Raw genomic sequence first — 27818 nt, 5'->3', positions numbered from 1 at the left:
TTGGGACGAGAATTACTCCGATGAATAAGTACGCTACCGAAAGATACGTACAACTTATCTTAGATAGGAACTATGGGAAACAAGAAATAGCCATCTTATCTGATAGGCAAGCAGCGTTAAAAACGATCAACTCAGTATCAATCAACTCGAAGTTGGCCAAACAATGCATAGAAAAGCTGAATAAATTAGACAAAGAAAACCAAGTCCTCCTACCCTGGGTGCCAGCTCACCCAGGGATAGAAGGTAATGAAAAAGCAAATGCAATAACTAGAAAAGGAGCTAACACTCCACTAACTGGATCAGAACCGCTCTGCGCTCCAAGCGGAAACCAACTAAAAGCGGAACTCCAAAACTTGGAAGACTCCAACCCTAATCTGGAATGGGATTTCTTCAACGGTCTAAGACATTCGAATAAGTTTCTAAAGACTTACGACCAAGAAAAATGAGACACCTTGATCTAAGTAAAAACAGTCTTTCGATTGTCACGGGGTTTTTAACAGGACACTGTCTTCTCAATGAACACCTCAGTAGATTGAAGCTAAGGAAAAACGGCGAATGCAGATTTTGTGTGGAAAATGGGGTAACACCAGAATACTGAGTGCGCTGAGACGACAACCATTCATGCCATAAACCTAGGTACCCTCTATAAAACCGTCCCAGATACTGGCTTTTCTCAAAGCCAGTACTTGGGTACTTGACTGTACCCAAGTAGCATTTTTAGACATATTTTAGGTAATGTTTCTAATAATTGTGTCTGTTTTTTGACACAAAATGGAAAGAAAGGAAACATTTTCGAAACCTATAATAAAATATATTTTATATGAATTTATTACGTGTGTTTCCAATGTGGTGACACTAGCCGTTTCTTGAAATGTTTCGATGCGGAATCGAAACTTTTAGAGGAAATGTTTCGAAAAATTTTCTGCAATTTGTGTGCAAGATGTTTCAGTTTTTAATAGCCACTGTTTCTAAATAAAATGCCAAACTAAGTGTCTATGTCTGTGTGTGGATTTCAAAATGAAAACAACCATCAACAATGTCGACCTCCGCCATAATTTTTTTGCCTTAAAATCTTTGTTTGCCACATACTTCATGCCACAAATAGGAAACATTTTCGAAACCTATAATAAAATATATTTTATATGAATTTATTACGTGTGTTTCCAATCTGATGACACTAGCCGTTTCTTGAAATGTTTCGATGCGGAATCGAAACTTTTAGAGGAAATGTTTCGAAACATTTTCTGCAATTTGTGTGCAATATGTTCCCGTTTTCAGTAGCCACTGTTTCTAAATAAAATATCAAACTAAGTGTCTATATCTGTGTGTGGATTTCAAAATGAAAACAACCATCAACAATGTCGACCTCCGCCATAATTTTTTTGCCTTAAAATCTTTGTTTGCCCCATGCTTCATGCCACAAATAGGAAACATTTTCGAAAAATATAATAAAATATATTTTATATGAATTTATTACGTGTGTTTCCAATCTGATGACACTAGCCGTTTCTTGAAATGTTTCGATGCGGAATCGAAACTTTTAGAGGAACTGTTTCGAAACATTTTCTGCAATTTGTGTACAAGATGTTCCCGTTTTCAGTAGCCACTGTTTCTAAATAAAATGTCAAACTAAGTACCTATGTCTGTGTGTGGATTTCAAAATGAAAACAACAATCAACAATGTCGACCTCCGCCATATTTTTTTTGTCTTAAAATCTTTGTTTTTATCCATATTGTTGTCATACATAGCGTCATAAAAATGTAATTTTAAGTGGTTTTACAACTTGTTTCTTTATGAATACCAAGGTGCATAGCATACATTACATTCAAACTTATATCTAAGGAATATACTGCTAAGTTTATATAAATTTTCTTTGTTTAAACAAAATTTATCAAAATGATTTCAATTCGTTTTGACTGATTTATATGATACTGATATATAGGGTGGTCCGAAATGTATTCCGGAAACTTCGGCAGCATATTCTACAGATAAAAATAAGTAAAAAATTTCGTATAAATGTATGTCCGAAAATGCTTAGATTCGGAGATACAGGGTGCAGAAGTTTTATTTTTATTTCGATTTTTTCCCAATGATTTATGATATAACGTCAGTATTTGGATGAAAATCTAGGAGTTTTTTGACATGAGAAATTTGATTTTGATGTCAATATGATTCCTACTTGTAGGGGGCGCCACCTACATACTTTTTAACTGATTTGAAGAGTAATAACTACCGAGTAAAAAATATACATTTACGACATTTTCTACGTAAAAAAGATTTCTTGCTAAAAATCGCCACGAGTAACGATCCTTAAGATATTTGAAATCGAAATTATCAATACCTGTCATCATTAACATAAATTAAACATGTTGACTAAATAGTTATTAGACTGAAATCATAAATTTGAAATGTTTTTGTGCGAAAAGTTCAACCGAAACTGTTTTGTCACCATTTTTTCGCAGAAAAAATTATGGTTAATTTAAAAAATAAAAATTTCCCAAATTTATTATTTCAGTCAATTAACTATACATATATCTTGGGTGAAATATTTTAATATAAGCAATATTATATTATTTTATTATATATTATATATTGGAGGGGTCGAGGACGGTAAATGGCTCTATAGGCAGGAATTATCAAGGCGATGTTGCTATTGGAAAAATATTGGCTGAAAATATTATTATAGAACCAGTAACTTTATCCAGAAAAACTTATGGTTCGCAATCACAAAAAAGAAGTAAATCAGCAAGATCATTACTAGAGAGCAGATAAAAAAGAATAAATGTGCTTGAACAAAAATATTACCGAAAATACCCCAATTGCCAAAGGACATTAGTATTTTAAACATTGCTGTTTACCAGGAAATAGCAATGTTTATTGTTTATTATTATTTTTCTTTAAGTGTCTAACTTATATTTTAAATAAATTAATAGAATACACATTATTTAATAAATAAATTATATTTTTGTTGATATTTCATTTGTTCTATATTTGTAGTCATGTTTTTAATGTAATGATAAAGAATACGTATACTGCACTATTTTACAGTTGTACAAATATAGGAAGAGACTTGGGGATAGCACCGGTCGCATGTTATTTTATATTTCTCACGTCTCTAGCTAGACTTGTTAAGTTGTACGTGAATTAATATTACTGCTGAACTAAGCTTGGGGGAGGGACTTAAGACCTTATGCTCTCTACATGGTATATTATGTAATAAGCCACCCGGTACAATAGAATGGCTTTCACTGACAACTTTGAGTAAATGTTGTCCACACTAGTGACATCTAACAATTACTAGTAAAGTTCGACAAACTTCTTTAAAATCGACATTCACTGGTCTAATGCGTACGTAGTTGTTAGCATTTACACGCATATTAACTCTGTATATTAAATAGTATAATATATCGATATATTTTTATATTTTGCCCTCTCTAGTTAGAATTGATTATCCTTATCCAAGCATATTAAAGAAGCAAAATGTTTTATTTATATCACAAAATTCCAGATAAATTTCGTCGTGTTATTTACAATCGAGATTTTGCATAGCTGATGACCTATACCAGTCAATCAGTTTATTTTAAAAAGACAACATGCAATTTAAAATTTTAATTTTGTCTTTTTTGGTCAGCTTTATACTTGAATTTAACTTAGCTTACAATGGTAAGTTCATAGTTTGCTTTCTTTGTTATAATTTTTTATATAAAATATTATTTACGGTTTAGTACGGTAAATACAAGGGTAAATATAACAAGGAGTATATATACTCTTTGTATTATACTCTTTTTATGTATTATAGTCTTTGTATTATAAAAGTAGAACAAAGTTTTTGTGTAAGGCGTAACGTTATATATAATTTGACGCTTACTTATCAAATTTTTGTTCATTTTCTTAACTTTCTGGTTTAATCAAATGTATAATAAATTTGGTTAAAATTTACGTACCCGGTATACAAAATTAATACTCAGGAAAGATACGAATACATTTTTAAAACCATCATGTATTTAAATAAGTATTTGTTTCTTCAGTATTAAATAATATTTAGTTTTTTGTATACTAGTTAATTGATCTCGGTTTTTCCTCCCAATTTAAGACTACACTTGGAGAGACTACTACCCAGGAGGTACTATACCAAGCGACGCCTTCTCACCTGGCAATGATGTAAATGGAAACCCTTTGTACATAGGACAAGTTCTTATAAAAAAAAACCACTCAGACATTGTTCCTACGACGATCTATCCAGATGAGCCGGTTTATGGTGCCAGTTATGGCGTAAAACCAGCTGACAATTTTGTTCAGGTAATTTGGAGTATGCAGTCTGATACATCGCCGCTCTGAACATAGAAAAAAATCATGTCAATTTTAAAAATTATAGATATAAGTTTTCCCCATTTTATTTTACTGAAAAAAATTATTTCAAACTGTTTAAAGAACTTCTTAAAATGAAGCAAATCGTTTATTTTCAAAAGTTTCTACGAATTCCTTTTGAGAAGTTATAAATGATAAAATTAATACTAAATTAATTGAAAAAATAATCTAGTCCTAATTAGGATAAACATGGCACCTTCAAGTTAAATCTTTTTAATGTTATAATTTTTAGCAATTTTTTTTAACCAAACATAATTTATATATCCAGGGTGTTAGGTTAGGTTAGGTTAGGTTTACATTTTAAAACTTACGTTATCTGCAAAAATAGACAGTTTTGTGATATTCGCGGAAACACGTCAACAAATTTATCGATGGGGAAGATGTTTTATGAAAAATCGGATGGCCCTGCTTCAACCCCCTAACCCCAGGGCTACCAACCCAATTTTTTTAAATGGCATGAGGGGTCGTGTGATAAATCATTTTAAAGCGCTTTTTATTCTGAACATTTTGACGTCCTATTTTTTAAATTTTACTTCACCGTTGCGGAAAGGTTATGTTAGATAAGGTACCTCAGATGAAGATTTTGTTGATGTATACAATTATTATAGTTGTAAACGTAGCATTATATGTATAATAGGTGTGAACCCTCCTTTAGTTACCTGTCACAAGAATATCATAATATGTATTGTCAATAGAAAATAGCGCGAATGAAAGTTCTCATGTTCACATTTTATTTTTCTACATTTCAATAATAAACTTTATCTAAATTGAATCGTGTTTGATATCCTGAATCTGAAGATCCACGCCCGCAGTTCTTCAGGTTATGGGCCCAGTATAGTGCAGATCGGGTATTCAGGAAACATAGGCAAGATTTAGAGGTTAAACAGTAACGCGTGGAAAAAGAATAATGTCGGGAAGCGCAGGAAATGTGATAAAACTTTTCGATGGCAGTGGATTTGCAAGCTGGGAGTTTAGAGTGAAGCTTCTCCTTGAGCAGAACGAAGTTCTGGAAGTTCTAACAGAGGTACCCCCAACAGAGGTTAATATGTTAGCAGCATGGAAGAAGAGGGATCTAAAAGCCAGAAATATCCTTGTGCAATGTATAAGTGACAACATTATCGAAATGGTGCGTACTAAAGGAACTGAAAAAGAAATTATGGATACCTTAAGCAGTACATACACGAAGAGTGGCGTAGCATCACAGGTACAGCTTCAGAGAACACTGAGGAACATGAAGTATCAAGCAGGTGACTCTCTGAATGCCTATATACTAGAATTTGAAAAAAATGTTACAGACTTCAAGAATGCAGGTGGCAAAATTGACGATATAGAAACGGTTAGTCAGCTTTTAGCTTCTATATCAGAACCCCAATATCAAAGTGTTGTAACAGCTATAGATATTCTGTTTTCACAGCTAGATGCAAATGTGACACTTGATTTTATGAAAAGTAAATTACTGGCAGAAGAACAAAGACAAAAATGTAATTTAACTCCAGAAGTAGGAAGTTCTGCTGCTTTTTATGGTAATAACGAGAACAAGAATAAGAAGAAAACAGTGAAGAAGAAATTTCCTTTTAAATGCTATCTATATGGGAAAGTTGGTCACAAAAAGGTGGACTGTTTCAAGAATAAAAAGGAAAGTCAAAAAGCGACTTTAGCTGAAGAAGAAAATCAATGTAAAAATGAGGTAAGCTTTATTAGCTGTTTTTCTGATGAAAGTGGAACTAAATTGAATAGCCATAATCCTTTAAAATTTGTAGTAGACTCAGGTTGCACGAACCATTTAATAACAGAACAGTTAGGGCAATTTCTAATGAATAAAAAGAAAGTTAACCACTCAATAAACGTCGCCAAGGCTGGAGAATCTGTTATAGCCAACTATGAAGGTACTCTTCACTTAATTTCACAGAATGGTCAGAAAATAAAATTAGAAAATGTTTTTCTTTGTAAAAATTTAACTCATAATTTATTGTCTGTTAAAAAGATGGAATCCAAAGATTTAAAAATAATATTTCAAAACAAACAAGTTATTATAAGCAAAAACGATAATATTATTCTAAGAGGGAAGCTGGAAGGGGATTTGTACATACTAAATTTAAATTTAAATCAAACAGAATTTTGTTGTGAAGCAAATTTGGTAAAGTCGATAAATGAAAAAGATTTATGGCACAAGAGAATGGGATACTCTTCAAAATATCCGTCAACCAGTATTTGCGATGTTTGTCTAGAAGCGAAACAAACAAGAAAGCCTTTTAAGAAATTATCAGATGAGAGGAAAGCGAAAAATATTTTGGAATGTATATCCAGTGATGTTTGTGGTCCATTAAACCCAAGGTCACATGATGGTAAGAAGTATTTCATTTCTTTCATTGATCATTACTCTCATTTTTCTATGGTATTTCATGCAAAATAAGAGTGAAACATTCCAGAAATTTAGGGAATATATTGCCATGGTGGAAAATCAATTCCAGAAATTACCTAACAGACTGAGATGTGACAATGGTGGGGAATACATATCCTATGAGATGAAAAACTATTGTAAACAAAAAGGAATAAAACTTGAATATACCATACTTAGAACACCTGAACAAAATGGAGTAGCAGAACGATTTAATCGAACTGTGTTAGATAAGGCCAGATGTTTAATTTTTCAAGCAAATATGGACAAAATATTTTGGCGAGAAGTTGTGGCAACAGCAGCTTATCTTATTAATCGAACACCTACTTCAACATTACCAGACGACGTTGTACCAGCACAAATTTGGTTTAGACAAAAGCCTGGACTGTCGAAAATAAAAATATTTGGATGTTTATGCTACGTACATATTCCAGCTGAAAACAGACACAATAAATTTGACAAGAGAAGTCAGAAAATGAATCTAATAGGATATACAAATAATGGCTATCGTCTTTGGAATCCACAAGAAGAAAGAATCTTAGTTGCTAGGAATGTAATATTTGACGAAACAAAAATGTTTGGAACTCGTAAGCAACAAGAAAAAGTTACAATTCATGATGATGATGTGACAGATGCTGAAGATAATGACTCAGAAAGTATCAATTCTAATCAAGAAGACCCTGTAGAAAACTATGAAGACATAATGAACAAAAGTGAAAGACCAAGAAGAACAATGCAAGTACCTAAACATTTTGAAGATTATGACTTAAATTCTCGTGACGATTATGACTTAAATTCTATGACTTAAATTCTCGTGACGACCTAAACTCTAGTGACAGCTATGATGAAGGAATGATAGCGTTATTCATAGAAAGTATTGACTCTCCACAAAACTTCAAGGATGCCATGTCACAAGGTTGGAAAGAAGCTATACAAAATGAACTAAGTGCAATCAACAAAAATTATACTTGGGAAATGACAAAAAGACCTAAGAATGTGAAAGAGATTGACTCAAGATGGGTTTTTAAACAAAAAAACTTAAGTGATGGTACAGTGGTTAAGAGGGCTCGTCTTGTTGCAAGAGGTTATCAGCAAGGACAGTATAACCACATAGATGTATACTCACCTGTAGCAAGAATGATGTCCATACGTGTACTTCTATCACTGAGTTTAGAGAAAAATTTGTATATCAATCAACTTGACTTTAAGTGTGCGTTTCTAAACGGAGATCTATCTGAACCAGTATATATGGCTAGTGAATTTGTATGTAAGCTTAAGAAGTCTTTGTTCGGCTTGAGAGAATCTCCTAAATGTCGGTATCAAAAATTTCATACAATGTTAACCAATTTAAACTTTAAAAGATCTAAATGTGACCCATGTTTGTATTTTGATTCTGATATCTATCTTATTATTCATGTTGATGACATAATTTTATTTGGTAAAAGTCAGAAGAAGTTAGATGAATTTAAGAAGAAATTAATGTTACTTTTCGAAATGCATGATCTTTCACCAAAATGTCAAGAAAATTTTATCTTAAAATTTTTAGGTTTAGAAATTGAAAAACGAAATAACATATTATTTTTAAGTCAGACAGCCTTAATTCAGAAAGTTTTTATCAAAGTTTAACATGCAAAATTGTAAAATAATGAATATTCCAATTCAATTAAAATTAAATTTAAGTTTTAATAATAACATAAATAAAAATATTAATCTTCCATATAGAGAGCTAATAGGATTCTTAATGTATATAATGTTAGGAACAAGACCTCATTTAAGCTATTGTATTTACTTTTTTAGTCGATATCAAAATTGTTTTGATAATGAACATTGGAAATATTTGAGAAATGTCTTAATATATCTAAAAGGAACAGAAACATTTGGTATTTTATATAAAAATTCAGAACAATCTAATCAAATTAAAATTTTTAATAACTTTGTATTTTGGAAATCTAAAAAACAGGCAACAGTTTCTTTGAGCAGTTCAGAAGCAGAATACATCGCCTTATCAGATTGTACTTCTGAATGTATTTTCGTTGGACAACTTTTGTCTGAATTGTTAAACCTTAATGCTTTTCCTGTAAATGTTTTTGAAGACAATCAGTCTTGTATAAAAATGTCAAATACGTTAGAAACTAAACGTACAAAACACATAGACGTTAAACACCATTTTGTAAGAGAGTGTGTTAGTGAAAATAAAATAAAATTATTCTATGTAAACACAGCCGAACAAGTTGCAGATATTTTCACAAAATCTCTAAGTGCACCAAAATTTAAATATTTTAGAGAAATGTTAAATGTTTGTGATAAAAATTCAGTATAACTTTTAAGTTTATTTTTAATATTTTTTTATATGTATTAGAATAAATATTCTTTTAGTATTGTAAGAATTGAGGGGGTGTGTTGATGTATACAATTCTTATAGTTGTAAACGTAGCATTATATGTATAATAGGTGTGAACCCTCCTTTAGTTACCTGTCACAAGAATGTAATAATATGTATTGTCAATAGAAAATAGCGCGAATGAAAGTTCTCATGTTCACATTTTATTTTTCTACATTTCAATAATAAACTTTATCTAAATTGAATCGTGTTTGATATCCTGAATCTCGAGATCCATGCCCGCAGTTCTTCAGATTTTCCTAGATATTTTAATTTTTATGATTTTGCGTCAGTAGATCTTTATTATTTGCAAAAATCTCTAGGTGGCCGTGATATGCCTTTTGTTAATTTAACAAAAATTAAAGATTGTAGAGTAAATACTCAACAATGATTCTTTTTGATGTAGGATAAGTTTGCATTTACGGTAAATTTCTGAGAATTTTTTTTTGTTTTAACTCTGACAAAATGATAACTAACTGTTAAAGTTGGACTAATTAGACAGCTATGTTTAAGTAACGTCAGACATATCACAGCCACCTAGATTTTATCAAATAATATAAGATCTGGGTACCCGGTGGCGTATATAGAGGTACAGCTCTCGTCTACCAATACAAAGGTTCGAATCCCACAGCCGGCATTTCATCTGCCGACTATTTTTAATAAAATAAAAATAGTTTAGGTACCTAGATCGACTCAGCCTTAAATGAGTACCTACTTGGGATTCACAATCCTGAGGTAATAATAGGCGGTTGAAGCGTAATGCTAGCCACATTACCTTCCTTGTATACCGAACGGCTCTAGCATGGCAAGCTGTACCTTGCTTACACCCAAGATGTTAAACTCGGAATAATATACGGGAGCTATTATTATTATTATATAAGATCTAGTCAGATGAAATCATGTAAATGAAAATATCAAGGAAAATCCTTTTTTAAGGGGTAGGCAACCTTAATAGTATTTTGAAGAGACATGAATTCTCCAATGAATATCGGAATAATATACTGGGTTTCCTACTCCATTTAAAATAAAAAAGTAACATGCTTTTAAAGGTGACCAATGTTCAATAATAATTTTGTCTCATCCTGTATAACTTTTTGGATCAAGTTTTAATTTGGTATAAAGTACAATAGTTAATTTAAGTACATATTAGGCTATACCGGGTAAATTCCAATTTAGGTAGCTTTTATTGTAATTTAAAAATTGTTCTTTATTTCTAGAAAATGTTAAATATGTCAAAAACCTTACATTTTAGTCATATATACTTCTCTTATAAAACTCGCCTTTATTTTTCTCCCAGAATCCGAAAATCAATTAATATATAGAGTGTTCCATTACAAAAAAAACGAGCAAAAAACACAACTTTGATATGTAACTTTTTTTGGTGAAACCCTGTAGAACTCTCTATTTTTTTAAAACGTGCTCTGAATTAACCTACATATGCTCACAAAATTTCATTTCAATACAAACTGTCGTTCTCGTTGGAGTCTCCGCGGCATATGAGAGGCGCCACCCTGCATATCCTGTATATCAATTACAAATGTTTGTCAAGTACACGAGTCGTGAGAATACGCCTTTACACTGTAACCCAGTGTTCTGAAAAAGCTCTATACAGTATGTCCCCGGATTTTCTTTACAAGAGGAAAAACTTTTTTATCATTGACATTATGGCAAAAATGCATTCTTCATATAGATTTTTACCGTTTTTGGAGAAAATTAAAAAAAAACATGAGAATAGTGCTAAAAAGTCCTAAAAATCAAATGTTGTTTTCATGGAAATATAATTTTGATATCATTTATTGATAGACAGTTATTGTTAATTGTGATTGACCTCATACTTTTGCTGTTATTGTTAAAGTATCACATTTTCCGATAACTATGGTCACCCTTTCCGTAGCATTAAAGTAAGTACTTAAATTTTTTGTGCTTCTTTATCATGAAACAGCAAAAATTATGAGGTTAATTAATATTCTATCAATAACAATCTACCAAAGAATGAAAATGAAATTATGTTACCATAAAAAGAAACGCGTTTTGATTTGTTGATCTTTAGGACTTTCGGAAGAAATTGAATTATATTCTCATGTTTTTTTCCTTCAAAACGATATGGAAATTTGAAAAAGTACATAAACGGAATTAACCATTTTAGAAGAAGCAAACATTTTTATGAAGAATGCGTATTTCTCAAAATGTCAATAATAAAAAAGTTTTTCCTTTTCTAAAGACAATCCGGGGACATACTGTATATCGTAATTCAGATTTTTTACCTTAAATACCTTATCTTTTTATACACTCAGCTGCACTAAAAACGGGCACCTTAAAATTTGAATGTATTTAAAATTTTATATACTAAGGGCTGGTACACAAATGTTAGTCTTGGGTCGAGATATCCGTATGTAAGAAGAGTACAATGAGTTTATAATGTACTGAACAGAGAGAGGACAGTAAACACGTTGCCAAACGTATGAAATAAACCGAGAAACTGTGCATATCGCCAAGAGACGTGGAAGGGGATATAGCAGATTTGTCGCAGTTGACCGGTCGACCCAATCAATACCTCTGTCAGTACTTAAAGTTCTAGGGAAAGACGTACCTCGTGATACTTGATTTGTTTATTTATTAACGAGTCGGGGAGCAAAGAAGGTGCATCCACGCGTGCATTTTACACATATGTTAAACAAAGAAAACTAAAATGCCGGCGCTCCCCGGAAACGTTGTCTAAGTGGACAACGGCCAAACCTTCCACCACCGGACACCAATGCAATTAAAAGCCAAAAACAAAAACTGGCCCTTTTCAGAGACAACTTTGACGATCGTTAGCCTGAACATTGAGGGAATCACCAAGAATTAAGAACCCCACCTATGTATTCTCGGTTTGACGGACCGGTGGGGCTTGTGTGCTTCAATGACTCAGAGGGCTATGTCGGCGGTAGGTAACTACTGGCAGGGTCTCCCATGCCGAACAGGTCTCTGAGGAGAGGCCAGACAAAGAAGAATACAAAGCACACTTCACTAACACACTCACACATACATACACACACACACACACACACATTACACAAGCTAATCCAAGGTGTCACGCGATCCGTGCCGATGGATGAATGCCACCCGTGCCTCAAACGGGTGTCTCAAACGGAGCCTATGGGATACCGGGCAATCTCCCATAGTAACATGCCTTGCGTCTGCACTGGGTGCTCTGCAGGCGTTGACCTTCTTTCACCCCTACTCGTGGGAACTATGGACAGAGAACATAAAAAAACCAAAAAAACGAACGAGGAGGACTCAGAAATGAGTGACTCCTCAAGAAATGTTCCGGAGAATCCCGAAAGGGAAGACTCTGGAGCAGAACCAGACACCGACGCTGGGCCAAGTACAACGAGGGCAGAGTCGTCTGCGGATCGTGAGAAACAGCCTGCCGAGGTGTCAAATATAACCACAGGACTTGGAAACATAGGCCTGCGGAACAAGAGAATTTCAGGAGCACAGAAAAAGAGGATCCTGAAAGCTAAAAAAATAGCAGAAGGAACCTGGACAAGGGAGAACCCTGCTAAGAAATATAGGGCAAAGAGAGGAGGGAAAACGGACAAACCCGGACCGTCAACCTGCTCCACTCCAGCCAAGAAAAAGGAGGAAAGTACGGGCAAAAAAAAGACCGCACTCGGACTCCTCTACACCACCTGTGGCCAGTCTGAGGAAGAAACCCAGGAGCACGGAAGTGCAGACTGGTGTTTCTTACAGTGACGCCTCAAGGGAACTTAGGATGGCGGTGATTTCCAGACGCCATCCCGAGACAACACTGAGTCAGGAGCAAGCGGACCTGATTCAAGCGAGGCTGTTGGCGGCATTGACTGAAACACCTTCAGGGAGCCAGAGTCCGCCGCAGTTTGAGGGAACTAGGTACGTGGGAGGGATTCTTTGGATCTCATGTGCCAACGACCTCACCAAAGAATGGCTGCAGCATACTGTAGCCGGCTTAAACAATCTCTGGGAAGGGGCGGACTTGACTACGGTCAACTCTAAGGACCTTCCTAAGAGACCAAAAGTCCTCGTCTGGATACCAGAGACAGTCGAGGAAAGTGAAGTCAGGACCTGGCTTGGGCGTCAAAACCCTAGCCTGAATGTGGGAGACTGGCTTACACTAAGCAGGAAGGTGGAGAAGAATGGCCAAACCATCGCCTTCTCCATCGACTTAGCGTCTTTTAGTGCCCTTGGGCAGACCCAGTTCAAGGCTTACTATAAGCTCGGACGGGTCTTCTTCCGGGCACTGACGGGCGCTGAGTCTCGAAATGAGGGTCGTCCAGGCGAACCTGCACCACAGTAGGGCAGCTTCGGCTGTCCTCTGTAAGGTAATGGAGACCTGTGACATTGCCTTGATACAAGAACCCTGGATAAATCAGGGTCAAATAAAAGGCCTAAAGGGAGTCGGAGTGGAACTTATATACAGTAGAACCTCTGACAGACCTAGGACCTGCATATTAATTAAAACACACTTAAAAGTACTGCCCTTACTAAAATTCTGCAACAGGGATCTGACAGCGGTACACTTAAAAACGAACGGAGAAGGGCCGAAGGACATTATAATCGGATCGGCTTATCTTCCTTTCGATGACCCTGATCCACCACGACCAGAGACTATGAAGAGCTAGTGAGGTACTGCAGAGGAAATGGATCTCAGTTGATCATTGGCTCGGACGCAAATGCGCACCACACTTTCTGGGGAAGCACAGACACAAACCCTAGAGGCGAAGCTCTGCTGCAATTCTTTATGGCAAATAATTTAGACGTAATGAATAAAGGTAACAGGCCTACTTTTGTGACCACACAAAGGCAGGAAGTTATAGATCTAACATTAGCCACCACTTTTGTTAGCAATTTCATAAAAAACTGGAGTGTGTCAGAGGAGGAGAGTTGCTCGGACCACAAACACATAAGGTTTGAAATCTCGGGAATACAAAGGACCGTAGAAACCTACCGTGATCCTCGGAATGCAAATTGGGAAGCCTTTGGGGCAGACCTAACTAGCAAACTGACGAGTATCAAATCAATGGTAAGGAATGCGACTGAGGTGGAACTGGTCGCGGAGCAATTGACTGACGCGATCAGATCTTCTTTTGAGGAAAACTGCCCCCAGACTGTCAGAAGCCACAAACGGGCAACACCCTGGTGGACCGTCCAGCTAGAGGCAAGGAGAAGGCAGGTAAGGAAAAACTGGAATAGGGCAAAAAGATCCGGCGATTGGGGGGAATATAAGACCTCTTTGACCGAATATAACAAGGAACTGAAGAGAGCAAAGAGATTATCTTGGAGGAGGTACTGCGAGGGCATTGATAGTACCTCAGAATGTGCCAGACTTCAAAAAATACTCTCTAAGGACTCTCAGACCTCAATTAACTCTCTTGTAACTAGTGCAGGAGAATACACATCCACTGGGAAAGAGACGCTGACCGAACTCTTTCGGGTACACTTTCCCAGATCAATAGCCTTGGAGCAATCCCCAGAAACCTGGAAGAGTAGTGGACTTGAGAACTTCACGAGAAGAGCCTCAAGGGAAGACTGGCAGGTTTCAAAAAGGGTGATTGACCAATCAAAGTTAAAATGGGCTATAAGCTCATTTGAGCCATACAAATCACCGGGACCGGACGGTATTTGTCCAATAATGCTCCAGAAAGGACCAGACCTACTGACGAGCAAACTTTGTACACTACTAAGAGCTAGTCTGGCCTTAGGATATATACCGAGAATTTGGAGGCTGACCAGGATAGCTTTTATACCCAAGAATGGGCGTCTGGACTATTCTACGGCAAAGGCTTTTAGGCCCATATACAGCAGGACGATCAACCGAATCGGCACTCTATCAGCTAGTAAGCAAAGTGGAGTCGACGTTCGAAACAAGAGAAGTGCTTTTAGGGGCATTCCTCGACATAGAAGGGGCGTTTGATAACACCTCATTTCAGTCACTGACGAGAGCTACAAGGAACCTCGGATTAGAGGAGACCTGCTGCAGGTGGATAGACTGCATGCTCAAAAGTCGAGTGGCATATACCACCCTCCTAAATGAGACTGTTGCGGTACGGGTGGCGGGAGGATGCCCGCAGGGGGGAGTTCTCTCCCCTCTGCAGTGGAATCTCGTTATGGACGGACTGCTTAATAGTCTCAACAGGGCTGGTTTCAACACTCTGGGATATGCAGACGATTTGGTCGTGTTAGTCAGAGGTAAGTTTAACACAACAGTAAGGGAGCGAATGCAAAGGGCCTTGAAGATTGTGGAATTATGGGTGACACGGGAGGGACTAAATATTAGTCCTACAAAGACTAGGCCCTCTAAGACTCTGCGGTGATGAGATTCCTCTCTCGGGGGAGGTCAAGTATCTAGGAATCACGCTTGATACCAAACTGACCTGGAACCGACATTTGGAAAATGTCACAAGGAGGGCGGTCACTACACTAGCGGTAGTCAGACGCCTTCATGGAAAAATCTGGGGCCTTAGACCACAGATGGTGCACTGGCTGTACACTGGAGTGGTGAGGCCTTCAGTAACATATGCATCCCATGAAAAAGCCGATGAGCTAGCTAGGCAAGGATCATCGGCATCTTATCTTGGTCCAGAGCCAGTACTGGGAATACCCAAATATATGGCCCGTAGTGCATTAAAACTCTGGATCAGGGAAAAGCAGAATGTCCACTGGAGAAACAGACAGGGGCACAGGCACAGCAAGGCTTTTATCCAAGGACCTAGCTCCAAAACCGCAAAAGAACTGCTAATGCTTAGCAGGAATAAATTGCAGATTACAACAGTCCTCTTGACAGGACATATGGCTGTCAAGTGTTACCTGAACAAGCTCAATCTGTATCAAGGAAGTCTTTGCTGCAGACTCTGCGATAAAGATCCTGAAACAGCGGAGCACATAATATGTCACTGCGAGGCTCTGGATCGCAAGCGACACTTTTTATTTGGGAAAGCTAGGCTAGAACCGGAGGAACTATGCTCCCATCCTATCAAGGATAAGTTAGTGCAGGGCACAGGGATAGGAGAATGGGTGCAGATATAGAAAGGGGACAAACACAATAGACCTCACAGGTCGCAGTGTTTCCGGCAGAGGACGGCCCCTTATTGTGAAAAAAAAAAGAATAAAGAAGATATAATATCGCAAGTATGCCAATCAGAAAAGTGGGCCGTACTATGCCTGCAGGAAACGCATAGAGATGAAACAGCAAACAGACCCAATATTAAAGGAATGCGTCGGGCTATAGAAGCACCTCACAGAAGGTACGGGAGCGCAATATTTACCAGACCCGACTGCTCTCATCCACGAGTAAGAAAATAACTCACGACATTGAAGTGTTAACTATCGAAAGCGGATCATTCACAATAAGCTCCGTATATAAACCCCCTGGCCAAAACCTAGACCTTTCAATGCCAGGAAACTTTAACAACCAGAAGACTCAATTTGTTGTGGGCGATTTTAACTGTCACAGCACTACCTGGGGATATGGCAAAACAGACTCCAATGGTCAATTACTGGAGCAATGGGCTGAGGCTACCAGCCTCTCACTTCTCCACGATCCCAAGCTCCCTTGCTCTTTCAACAGCAAAATTTGGAAGCGAGGTTATAACCCCGATAATTGCTTTGTCAGTAGGAACATCCATGACACCTGCTGCAAAAATGTATATAATGCAATTCCAAAGACACAACACCGACCTATAGGAATCCAAGTCTACTTTACAATCAAAATAACCAAAATACCTTTTCGTAGGAGATTCAACTTTAAAAAAGCCAGGTGGCCAGAATACTCCCAAGTGCTGGATGAGGAAATAGCCAATTTGGCCCCAACACCAAGCAACTACCACATCTTTGTTGAGTCCCTGCGAAAGATATCCAGATGATATATTCCTAGGGGCTGCAGACAATATTACATTCCAGGGCTCTCGAATGCCTCAAAGGACACCCTGGAGCGGTACAAACAATTGTTTGCGGAAGATCCATTCAGCGATCAAACCATCACCTGCGGAACAGCTTTAATGACAGCTCTCAGCGAGGCACGTGAGAAGAAATGGATAGAATGGACATGTCTCAAACCCTGGATAGAATGGACATGTCTCATAGTAGTAAAATAGCTTGGAATCTAATCAAGAAACTGGATGGTGACCCAAAACTAAGCAAGGCCCCTGCCAATGTAACACCCAATCAAGTGGCCAACCAACTCCTTCTAAATGGCAAATTCAACTCCAAATGCCAGAAAACCAAAATCAAACGCCTAATACCAACTGAAAACACCAACTTTCAGAAATCATTTACCATGAAAGAGTTGAACAATGGTATAAATACCATGAAGAATGGAAAAGCCGCTGGGAATGACGATATGTGCGTGGAACAGATCAAAAATGTCGGTCCTGGAACCAAAGAATGGATACTTAAACTTTTCAACGTATGTCGCGAAACCTTTCAAATTCCAAAACTGTGGCGGAAGTCAAAAGCTCTCCTTAAACCCGGAAAAATCCAGAGTCTCCGAAAAGCTACCGACCCATATCCCTCCTTTGCCATCTGTTTAAGCTCTACGAAAGACTAATCCTCTACAGAATAGAGAAGACCGTCGATTCAAAGCTGATTCCACAACAGGCAGGATTCAGACCTGGAAAGCACCAGTCAAATCCTCGCATTGACAGAACATATCGAGGAGGGTTTTGAGAATAAACACATCACAGGGCTGGCCCTAGTCGGCCTAAGTTCCGCCTATGACACGGTAAACCACAAGATATTACTGCATAAAGCCAATGAGACCTTGAAAGATTACCACCTAGTCAAGATACTCGAATCCTTGCTCTAAAACGCAGTTTTTCGTGACGCTCGAGGGCAAAAAGAGTCGATGGCGAAACCAGAAGAATGGGTTGGCACAAGGGAGCGTGCTGGTACCAATTCTTTTCAACATATATACAAATGACCAACCTATTCCAGATAACACTAGAACCTTTGCATATGCAGATGACCTAGCAATAACAGTTGAAGGCAAAGGGTTCGAAGATATCGAGGAGAAACTAGAAAGCGCCCTAAAAACAATGTCAACCTATTACAAAATGAAATCTTTTAAACCCAACCCCACCAAAACTAAAGTGAGTGCATTCCACCTTAATTCGAGACAGGCGACCCGCAGACTTAATGTTACATGGGACGGGACACTACTAGAACACACAGATAAGCCTACCTATCTTGGCGTCGTGCTGGACAGAACATTGACTTACAAATATCACTGCGAAAAAACACACAAAAAAGTCGAAGCACGAAATTCCCTTATAAGGAAGCTGACCAATAATAAATGGGGAGCCAAACCTATCATGGTCAGAACTTCTGCTCAAACTCTGTGTTTTTCAACTGCAGAATATGCCTGCCCAAAAAAGTTGAACATCAGTCTGAATGAAACATGCAAAATAGTGACAGGTTGTATGAAACCCGCCCCCTTAGAAAACCTTTATAAGGCCGCAGGTTTTACAAGCCCCGATTTACGCAGAAAAACTCATGAACATACTGAGAAGTTAAAACAAACCTTTGATGCTCGTCACTCAATTTTTGGCCAAGAGTGCGGCACAGGTAGACTTAAATCCAGACGCCGTTTTCTAAGCCACCCCCTGGATAAACCTCCCTCCCATTACCCACTTAGAGGAGACCCATCAAATGGTGTTTCTAGCGACTGGAAAATCTGGAGAATGCTCAACCGAATCAGAACTGGGGTGGCCCCAGTAAAATCCAATTTGATTAAATGGGGTTTGCTGGACAGAAATGACGACAAATGCGACTGCCTTTCAGGACATGGAACATCTTCTTCAATGTCCCGCGTGCCCTCACAGATGTACCCTCGATGACCTATGGCTGGCTAAACGGGAAGCATTGGATGTAGCCCATTACTGGGTTAATAAACTATAATATTGTCAAGGTGTATTACTGGTTGCATAACTGCATACTGCTAAATAATCGCAACGTGCATTGAGGAACCTGGCGCATTCGCCAGAAAGTAAAAGAAAATTATAGAATTCTTTAGAAAAATCTAGAAACAATCGCCAGGGGGTATATAAGGCCCGCGCTTTGACAGTTGGACAAGTCTGAAGATAGTCTGAAGTTTGATAATACCGCGAAATACCGTTAGAGTAATAGTAGTTGCATAAGTTGTGTTGTAAATAGTATAAGTTGTGTGTACAGAGTGAAACAAATAAATTCGTTAAGTATTTTATCGTGAGTTTAAATAGTGGACCCACGGAATCCGTAACAATATAATCCGGATATGAAAAAATAAAGTAAAGTAATTAACGAGTCGTTGCAATTTTCCCTATAGCTTGAATTTTTTTAAGTGCAAGCTAGAAACACTTGCATTTTTGGTAAAAATAAGTGGAATTGAGTGGGTGTTCGATAGTGGTCGCGCTATTAGAACTCTGAATTCAAAAATCGATATCTCGAAATCTATTAGAAATAATAGATTGCAGTTTTTTTCAAGAACTTTGTTAATATTTCTGCTGTATTTTCTTTGTAGACAGTATGTGAAAATCTTTATCAATAAAAAAATTACACGATTGCTGAAAATTGCTATGCTCTAAAAGTAAATGGATGGATTGTTTACAATTTTTGAATGGAAAAAACAAGCTTATCGAATTTTTTTTATGTAAACATATTGTAAAATATCCGATCTTGAAAATAAAAAAAAGTTTCAATATCTAAAGTAGTTCTTGAGTTATGGTCTGTTATGTGTTAAAAAGTTGAGTTTTTAAATTATCGCGATTACTGACGTTTTCTCGTTATAAAAAAATGACACCCTAACGATATCCTTATAATTCCATTTCAGATGCTCACAAACATTACAAACCTAATGATTTTTTCTAGTTTTCTCTTGAAAAAAAAGTCTTTTAAAAATAAGCGGTTTGCGATCGTGAATTTAGTTTACTTGATAGGGAAAGGCGTATCGGCAACGCCGCCACAGCACAAGTCGCGCGTCGCGTCTGTCGGTCGCATTTCTCTCACTCCGACTTAATAAGATCCCCATGCGATTTACTTCCACACATGTAAATGCCGACCCGAAAGTAACAGTTGCCAGCACGGTATACGAGTATAGTCTCTCAAAAATCCTTTATGGGTATTTCGCCACTGCACTGCAAGAAAATACTACTTGTGAGAAGTTATGTGTACAGTTATACAAATTTGCCTAAAAAAGAAAACATTCTTAACGTTTCGGAAGGTCTATCTCTTTCTTGGAGATTTGAAGCCTTAAAATTTTTACTGCAATTTCATAAAATTGAAAATATTTCAAAAACGGTAAGGCTTAACTGCGATAAACCTTAATCAAATTTACTTTTATTTTAATAGTAGAATCTAATATTCGAATAATATACAGGGTGTTCCATTTAAAAAAATATAACTTAAATATTTTTTACTTATTTGGGACACTCTGTGTCTTGTAAAAATATTTTTAAAATTGTAGCTCTAAAGTCCTTCAACGAACCCAAAACTTAAATTTGTAAAAATCTAATCGTTTATGAATCAGATATGATCCATTCGGACGAGTATTTCATTCATCCACGCATTGATAGGTGGAGCTATACGCTCAAAAATAAGCTAATTGGACGATTGTGAGCAGTAAGCAGTCAATCAGAGCCAAGAGCAGAGACAAGAGCAGTCAAAAGAAATCTCCGCGTTTTTATGCCGAGAACGAGACCGAGATCTCGGCCTGATTTTTAACAAAGAATGACTGTAACCGAGACCGAGGCCGAGATCTCCGTCGGACCTTAAAAGCAAGGAATTTAAAAATCATTTTATCATCTACGTGTATATTTTGCCGATAGCTTGTTTTTTGGTTCATCTCAATAGCTTTATGTTTTTGGAGATATTCGCTTTTGAAGAAGAAGCTAACATATTTTCGTAATTTTTACACTAAAACCATGCGTTTGCTTTTGGTGCTAGTCATTCAACAGACATTCATCTACAAAAGAACTATAAAATAGGGTTTACGGTTTATGTAAACTCACTGTCTTTGAAAAATCATATTTTTGTCTGCTGGACAATTAATCTAGCAGATATGGTTTTAAGTTCAAAAGTTGATCTTTTCCGTGATCAATTAAAGCAAAAATAGCCGATAGTTCCGAACTTAAAACCATCTCTACTTGAGTAAACGTCAATAAACAATAATAATACTTTTCAATGACAGTGACATTACAAAAACAATAAACACAGTTTTATAAAATGTGTTGATGAGGGCCCAAAATCAGTGCTCAATAGATGTAAATGATTACTGTCTTATTCAAAATATCTATTATAGAATATCTCCAATAAAAATAAAGTTATTGAGATGAGTCCATAAGCAAACTATCGTGAAAAGATGTACCTAGATGGTAAAATGATTTTTAAATTCCTAGCTTTGTGGACTAATACCACAAGGTGTTTCAAGCTTTCACCAAAATTTCAACATTTTGTTTTCCCTCGTAAAATTAACAGACGGCAACTTTCATTTTTAATTTAGAAAGAGATGCTAAAAAGTCAAATAATTTAGCATCAAAATCGGCCCACTAGGACAAAATATATTAAACTTTAAAGTACCTACATCAAAATTTTAAGGTGCCGGTTTTTCGTGCTGGTGAGCGCCTCAATATTTAGGGCATTTTTTTAAGTCAGTTGTATAAATCTTTGCAGAAGATCTTTGAGATAGTAATGCTAATGTATTTGCTTCTAGATTCTATGCAGTCAACGCCCGGAATACTTCACGTGGACTCGAACGAATTCAACCGATCTGCATCTCCTGACCAACAGTCTCCACTTCATTCGCGGAGGCGTCGAGGACGGAAAATGGCTCTATATTGGCAGGGTTAATTATCAAGGCGATATTGCCATTGGAAAAGTACTGGCAGGAAATATTGGCGATGCTCTGATGTACTTTGTTTATAAAGATAAAGAATTAAATGCCAGATCTTTCGATGTTTTAACGTACAATGGAAATAATGTGCTGGATATCAATTTCCGAAGCCTGCCTAACTGATTATTATGTTATTTTATTATTGAGATAATTTGTTATATTTTTTGGACTGAGATATATATTATTTTTTTTTGTATTAAAGCTGAGAATACATTTGGCACATATAGCCATTCATTCGTAGAAGTTTACGTGTTCAATTCAGCAACGCAAATGATGTATCAATAAGTTCACTAAGCAACGTTTCCAGTCATCCGCGGCTGGAATTTTCCTTTGATTTACTGATTGAGTAAGACTTCTCTTGAATGGGCACGAATGGAAACGAACAGTAACATTCGCCAGATTTCAAGAGCATATAAATGCATGCCTTCAGAAAGCTTATTTAAATTTGAAACTTCTCTTTCAACATCGTCATGTATTAAATAGAAATATAAAAACAATGTTATGCGAGGCACTGGTATTGTCACATTTAAATTTTTGCGATGTTCTCTATGGACCTTGCATTACAAAGCGAATTGCTAATAGCATTCAAAAATTGCTGAATTCTTGTATACGTCTAATTTTTGGGATCCGGAAATATGACCATATTAGTCAAGCATATAAGCATTCAGGATGGTTATTGATGAACGAGCGGTGCCACCTTCATCTGCTTTGTCTGTTCTACAAAATTTTAATAAACAAGTTCTTTACGAGAAAATTCGGTTTCGCACAGACATTCATAATATTATTATGAATAATAATAATATATATATACATTAGATTTAAGGGAAAGCTAACAATTCCTAGTCACAATACTACTTTGTATGAACGATCCTTTTCATATTTAATCGCAAAATATTTAAACGATTTCTCCGAAAATATTAACAGGATGTCTAGGGCTACATTTAAGAGAATTGTTCTTCAGCACATGGTGGGACAGCATAAATAAACGGATTATAATTATAATGAGCATGTTCAATGTTAAGTTTGCTTGTATTATTTTGTATTTTTGTTAATATATTTCTCTTCTATATAAATTTTATTATATTTCATGCCGTAAATAAATTTATTTTTATACTGTTTATGCAATTTTAAGGTTACATATTTGTAGATTTACTTAAGATTTAGTTTCATTAATTTTTATTATTGTTAACAAATATTTTCTTCTCTGTGGGTTAGTTGAACAGAGGGCAGATATCTAATCTGCTCAACTGAACCTCGCCTTTTTGTACACTACTTTTTTTCTCTTTGTCTCTTTGTTCTATTATTGTATATGGCACAGTTGTACAAATAAAGTCCTTTTTTTTGTCACGTTACAGGGTAAGTAAATCTATTGTCGGCCCCAAGGGGCAAGACAATAGTTTTTAGCTATCTTCTCAAGTTTAATACTTTTCTCATTATGTTGCATGTTGCGAGAATAACTGACTTCTGAAGTTGTATGTAAAGATTTTGGTTAAGTTCCAGTTTTTTCAGATTGTGAAGGAGCTGCTTGGGGATTTCTCCAGTTGATCCAATCACTATAGGCACCACTGACACCCTATCCACTCCCCAGACCTCTTTCATATCCTGTGCTAGTAAGGTATATTTGTCGATCTTTTCTTGATGTTTTCGGTTGACATTTGTAGGGGCAGGGACAGCGATATCAATAAGATAGATTTCTTTTTTGAGTTTGTCCAGCAGACATATGTCTGGTCTGTTATGTTGCACAGTCCGATCTGTTAATATTTCTCTATCCCAATATAATTTACAAGCATCATTCTCTAGGACGCTCATTGGGACATAATTATAATATGGAATGCGCTCGTTAATGCATTTTTACTTCAAACTAAGTTCTGTATGTATTATTTTTGCTACATTGTTATGTCTGTCGGCATACTCTCTTCAAGCTAGCGTTGTACAACTACTAATAATGTGTTCTATATTCTCGTTTCCTTCTCCGCACATTCGGCATACAGTTGTTTTAATTGTGGGGTCCTTTATTATATATTTTAGGTATGATCTTGTGGCTATTACTTCGTCTTCAATTGCGCACATAAATCCCTCTGTCTCTGGGAAAATCGTTCCGTGTGTTAGCCATGCTACTGAAGCTGGCTTATGAATGCTGTCCAGATCAAGTGTGTTGAGGTATCGGCCATGTAGCTCTTTTCCTTGCCACTTGCTTTTTTGCAGGGCTATTGTGTAACCAGCATCTATATTCATTTCTTTATCACTAAGATTCAGAGGCGTCAACTTTTTATCTGTTTTGCTTATGGTATCATAGAGGCTTGATGTTGATGCTATCATGTGGAAGTACGTTCGTTGGTTTTTAATTTGTTTTTTATATTGTAGTCGCAGATCCATGACGCCTCGCCCCCCTATATCTCTTGGAAGATGGAAACGTTCTTTACATGCTTTTGGATGATGGGATCGATATTTTGTATACGTTGTTCTAACAGACCTGTTTAGTTCGTCCAGTTCTGTAGGGGTCCATTTAATGATTCCAAAGCTATATGTTATCGTTGGCATTACAAATGTATTTGTAGCTTGGACTTTATTGCTTCCGCAGAGCTGGGTCTTCATGACAGCATTTAATCGGGTCTTGAATGTGTTCTTTATTTGATTTTTCATTTCACTGCCATTAATTCCCTGTGACTGTATAAACCCTAGATATTTGTATGTTTCATGTTTATCCATAGATCTCACAGTTCCTCCTCCTGATTCTTCTAGAAGGATGAAGTCATCTGACTGACACCATTTTCCTCTTTTCATATGGTTTGTTTTACATTTTTCTAGGCCAAAGTTCATTCTTATATCATTGGAAAATTCTTCAGTTGTTCTTATAAGTTTATTTAGACCATTTTGTGTGTTGGATATCAGTTTGATATCATCCATATACATAAGGTGACTCACATTTTCTTCAGATATCTTAAATCCACTGTCCGTGTGGGTTAACATGCTGCTTAATGGATTTAATGCAATGCAGAACCAGAGGGAACTTAGTGCATCACCCTGGAATATTCCCCGTTTAATATGAATCGAAATGTCTGTGGTCTGGTTATTCAATATCAGGTTCGTTTTCCATGAATTCATAAGGCTTTCCAGTAGTGTAACAATTTGTGTATCGATTTTGTACAGCCTAAGACTCTCTATCAGCCAGGAGTGGGGCACGCTGTCGAACGCTTTTTGGTAGTCTATGAATGCTGTATGCAGGTCTCTTTTATTCTTTTTCGCATGTTCCATGATTACTGCGTCGATTATTAGTTGGTCTTTACATCCCTGAGCCTTCCTCCTACATCCTTTCTGTTCTTGAGTCATCAGATTATTGGTATCAATATGTTCATATATTTTATTACATAAAATACCTGTTAGTAACTTATAGAGTGTAGGCAAACAGGTTATAGGCCTATATTTTGATTGATCGCTAGAAGATGTCATGGTTTTAGGTAAGAGATAGGTGTTGCCTTCTGTGAGGAATTTTGGTATGGTGTTCGGCTGTTTAAGAAAGTCGTTAAGTATTGCTGCTATCTTTTCATGAATGCATGTTAGTTTTTTATACCAGTAGTTTTGGAGCTTGTCTGGTTCCGCCATTTTCCAGTTGTGTGTTCCTGTTAAGCATCGTCTTACATCTTCTTTGCTAATATTTTGTGCAGGCATCTTTTGAACGTTGCTCATTCGCTCTGTTTCACGTCTTATCCATTCTGTGTGTGTTCCTGTTAAGCATCGTCTTACATCTTCTTTGCTAATATTTTGTGCAGGCATCTTTTGAACGTTGCTCATTCGCTCTGTTTCACGTCTTATCCATTCTGTATTTTCTTTATGTCTGACAGGTTCTTCCCATATCTTACACCAAAAATCACGAGTTTCCTTTGCTGTGGGTGTATTATTGTTATGCGTTTGATCGTATGGATTTTGGATCTTTCTATAAAATGCTTTTTGATTGTTTTGGAAAAGTTTATTATCAATTCTTCTTTGGTATGCTTCTTTATATCTGCGCATTCTGTTGGCATATATTTGTAGTCTCTGCTTGGTGTAGTCTAATATTTCCGCTGTTGTCTTGTTATAGTCATTTTTATATTTATCTATTATGATGTTCACCTTCCTCGTTATTCTTGAGGTATGCTTGGTCGACGTTGTATATTGTGTAAGAATGCCTATATCTTTTCTTATCCACTTAATTTTTTTCTCCAGTCTAGTTTGCCATGCCGGTTGCCTTGATTTGGATCTGGTACTGTGAGCTGTTGTGGTGGTTTGGTTATGCATTTCTGTTATTGTGACCGCTGCCGAATAGATGTAGTCGTGCAGAGTAATAATATCATTACAGTCATTAATGATATGCGCTAACACGTTGTTTACGGTACTTATTATGTTCTTTGTTTGATTTGAAGTTTTTAGTCTGGGTATAGTAGGTCTCATTCTTGGATTCATACCACTATATAGAAGGATATTTTTTTGAAGTATCTGGAATGTTCTGGTTTCCTCGGTCTCTACAATAGTTGGTTCCCGCTCAATTTCCGTTACTTGGTCTTCTGCGTTTTGTCTATCTTCGTGTTCTTGATCCCTTGTATCTATTATAGGTTCAGAAGCCTGAGTGGTGTTCAATCCTAGTTCTTCAGCAACTTCTTGACGGATCTTTTTAGTTGTGTCTGGATGTAGTCGATTTTTTTTAAAAGCTGCCTTCTTTGATCCGGGATATTTTGCATCGACTTTACGGCAAGCTCTGGAAAGCTGCGGATCATTTCCTCATGCAACCTTTTCCCGTATGGTTCAGAGTTTGTTTCCATTTTTGTGATGTGCAAGTAAGAGCGGTAAAGGTGAGTATTCATCTCTTCAGACCATCTGAAACGCGTCTTCTTACTTGTATTTCTGGCCTCGGGAATGGAAAGAGCCTCAAGCCCTTCATCATTACTCGAGGTTGGAACAGGTTCAGATTGAGAGTTGGTTACCTGTCTCACTGTACACCTGTCTTGTTACACCTGTCTCACTACTTTCTGCGCCAGGCATAGGAATATGGCGTGTCCGAACAGAGGTGCCCTGGTCCTCCATCACGCCTCGGAACTGTATTTTTGTTTTTACAGCGATTATATCTCAACTGGCAGGGTGCTAGCCTGTCAGCCGGTGGTTTCTTCCTCTCGCGTTGGCCTTCTCTGTTGGTACTTTATGTTGTAGTACCTTTTGATAAGTTCAAGTTAGCTTTTTATAGTGTACAGAGAAGTTTCCAGGAGTCACCACTTGGAGGTGCGAGTAGGAATTGACAGGAGAGGCTATTTGTGACGCATACACTGCCCATTTGACCCCCAAGTCCTTTATTATTATTATTATTATTATAGATGTATTCCCGGCTTAACACTTACGTATCTAAACTTTTTTATATACAAATAATAAACTTTTTAATATTTACCAATGAAAGATTAACTTTTGACTTCTTTCGCTTTATTTTTAATAACTGCACTTTAATTCTTGACGACAATTTTGAGAATGTCCACAATGCCACAAGCAGAGGTTTAGGGTTAGGTTTGTCAGAGTATAATTAAGACCCTAAATAACCCTCCTTACACCAGAAAACTGCGGCCTGTGGATAAAAAGTTTGGTGGACGTTAGTGATCGTTGTATCATTTGATTGGTGGTCTGTAGATGGTCGCTGCGAGCTGGTCGTCAGTGCGTTTGAGCCCTTAGACGCTCTTTTTTCTAAGCGGCCGTCTTGTTCCGATAAACGTTTATCTATGCCGGGTGCGTCTTGTAGTCATTTCCGGTGAAAGGGGAGGTGACTGAAAAC

The 27818-nt window shown here is 36.9% G+C and overlaps 2 protein-coding genes across 2 annotated transcripts; one reads left to right on the top strand and one right to left on the bottom strand.

Moving 5' to 3' along the window:
• The first annotated feature begins 3515 nt into the window (after positions 1–3515).
• Positions 3516–23373, top strand: LOC115878053. Its single transcript, XM_030894411.1, has 3 exons — positions 3516–3664; positions 4095–4300; positions 21851–23373. Exons 1-3 carry the CDS (start codon positions 3595–3597, stop codon positions 22151–22153), a joined length of 579 nt encoding a protein of 192 aa, XP_030750271.1. The 5' UTR covers positions 3516–3594; the 3' UTR covers positions 22154–23373.
• A 574-nt stretch (positions 23374–23947) lies between these two features.
• On the bottom strand, positions 23948–26945 carry LOC115877806. Its single transcript, XM_030894127.1, has 2 exons — positions 26901–26945; positions 23948–26770 (listed from the first exon to the last, which is right to left on the bottom strand). The coding sequence occupies exons 1-2, from the start codon at positions 26943–26945 to the stop codon at positions 23948–23950; spliced, it is 2868 nt and encodes a 955-aa protein (XP_030749987.1).
• Between the last annotated feature and the right edge of the window lie 873 nt (positions 26946–27818).

This window comes from Sitophilus oryzae, unplaced genomic scaffold (assembly GCF_002938485.1).
Source record: "Sitophilus oryzae breed Bouriz unplaced genomic scaffold, Soryzae_2.0 scaffold_1062_pilon_pilon, whole genome shotgun sequence".
Lineage (NCBI taxonomy): Eukaryota > Metazoa > Arthropoda > Insecta > Coleoptera > Curculionidae > Sitophilus > Sitophilus oryzae.
The sequence above is the reverse complement of the archived record's forward strand: the minus strand, read 5'-3'. Positions and strand labels throughout refer to the sequence as shown.

Coding starts and splice junctions, on each gene's coding strand:
- LOC115878053 (XM_030894411.1), top strand. CDS start 3,595: ATGCAATTTAAAATTTTAATTTTGTCTTTTTTGGTCAGCTTTATACTT. Junction 3,665..4,094: donor ATTTAACTTAGCTTACAATG/GTAAGTTCATAG, acceptor TCCCAATTTAAG/ACTACACTTGGAGAGACTAC. Junction 4,301..21,850: donor CAGCTGACAATTTTGTTCAG/GTAATTTGGAGT, acceptor ATTTGCTTCTAG/ATTCTATGCAGTCAACGCCC.
- LOC115877806 (XM_030894127.1), bottom strand. CDS start 26,945: ATGAAGGGCTTGAGGCTCTTTCCATTCCCGAGGCCAGAAATACAA. Junction 26,771..26,900: donor TCCCGAGGCCAGAAATACAA/GTAAGAAGACGC, acceptor AATGATCCGCAG/CTTTCCAGAGCTTGCCGTAA.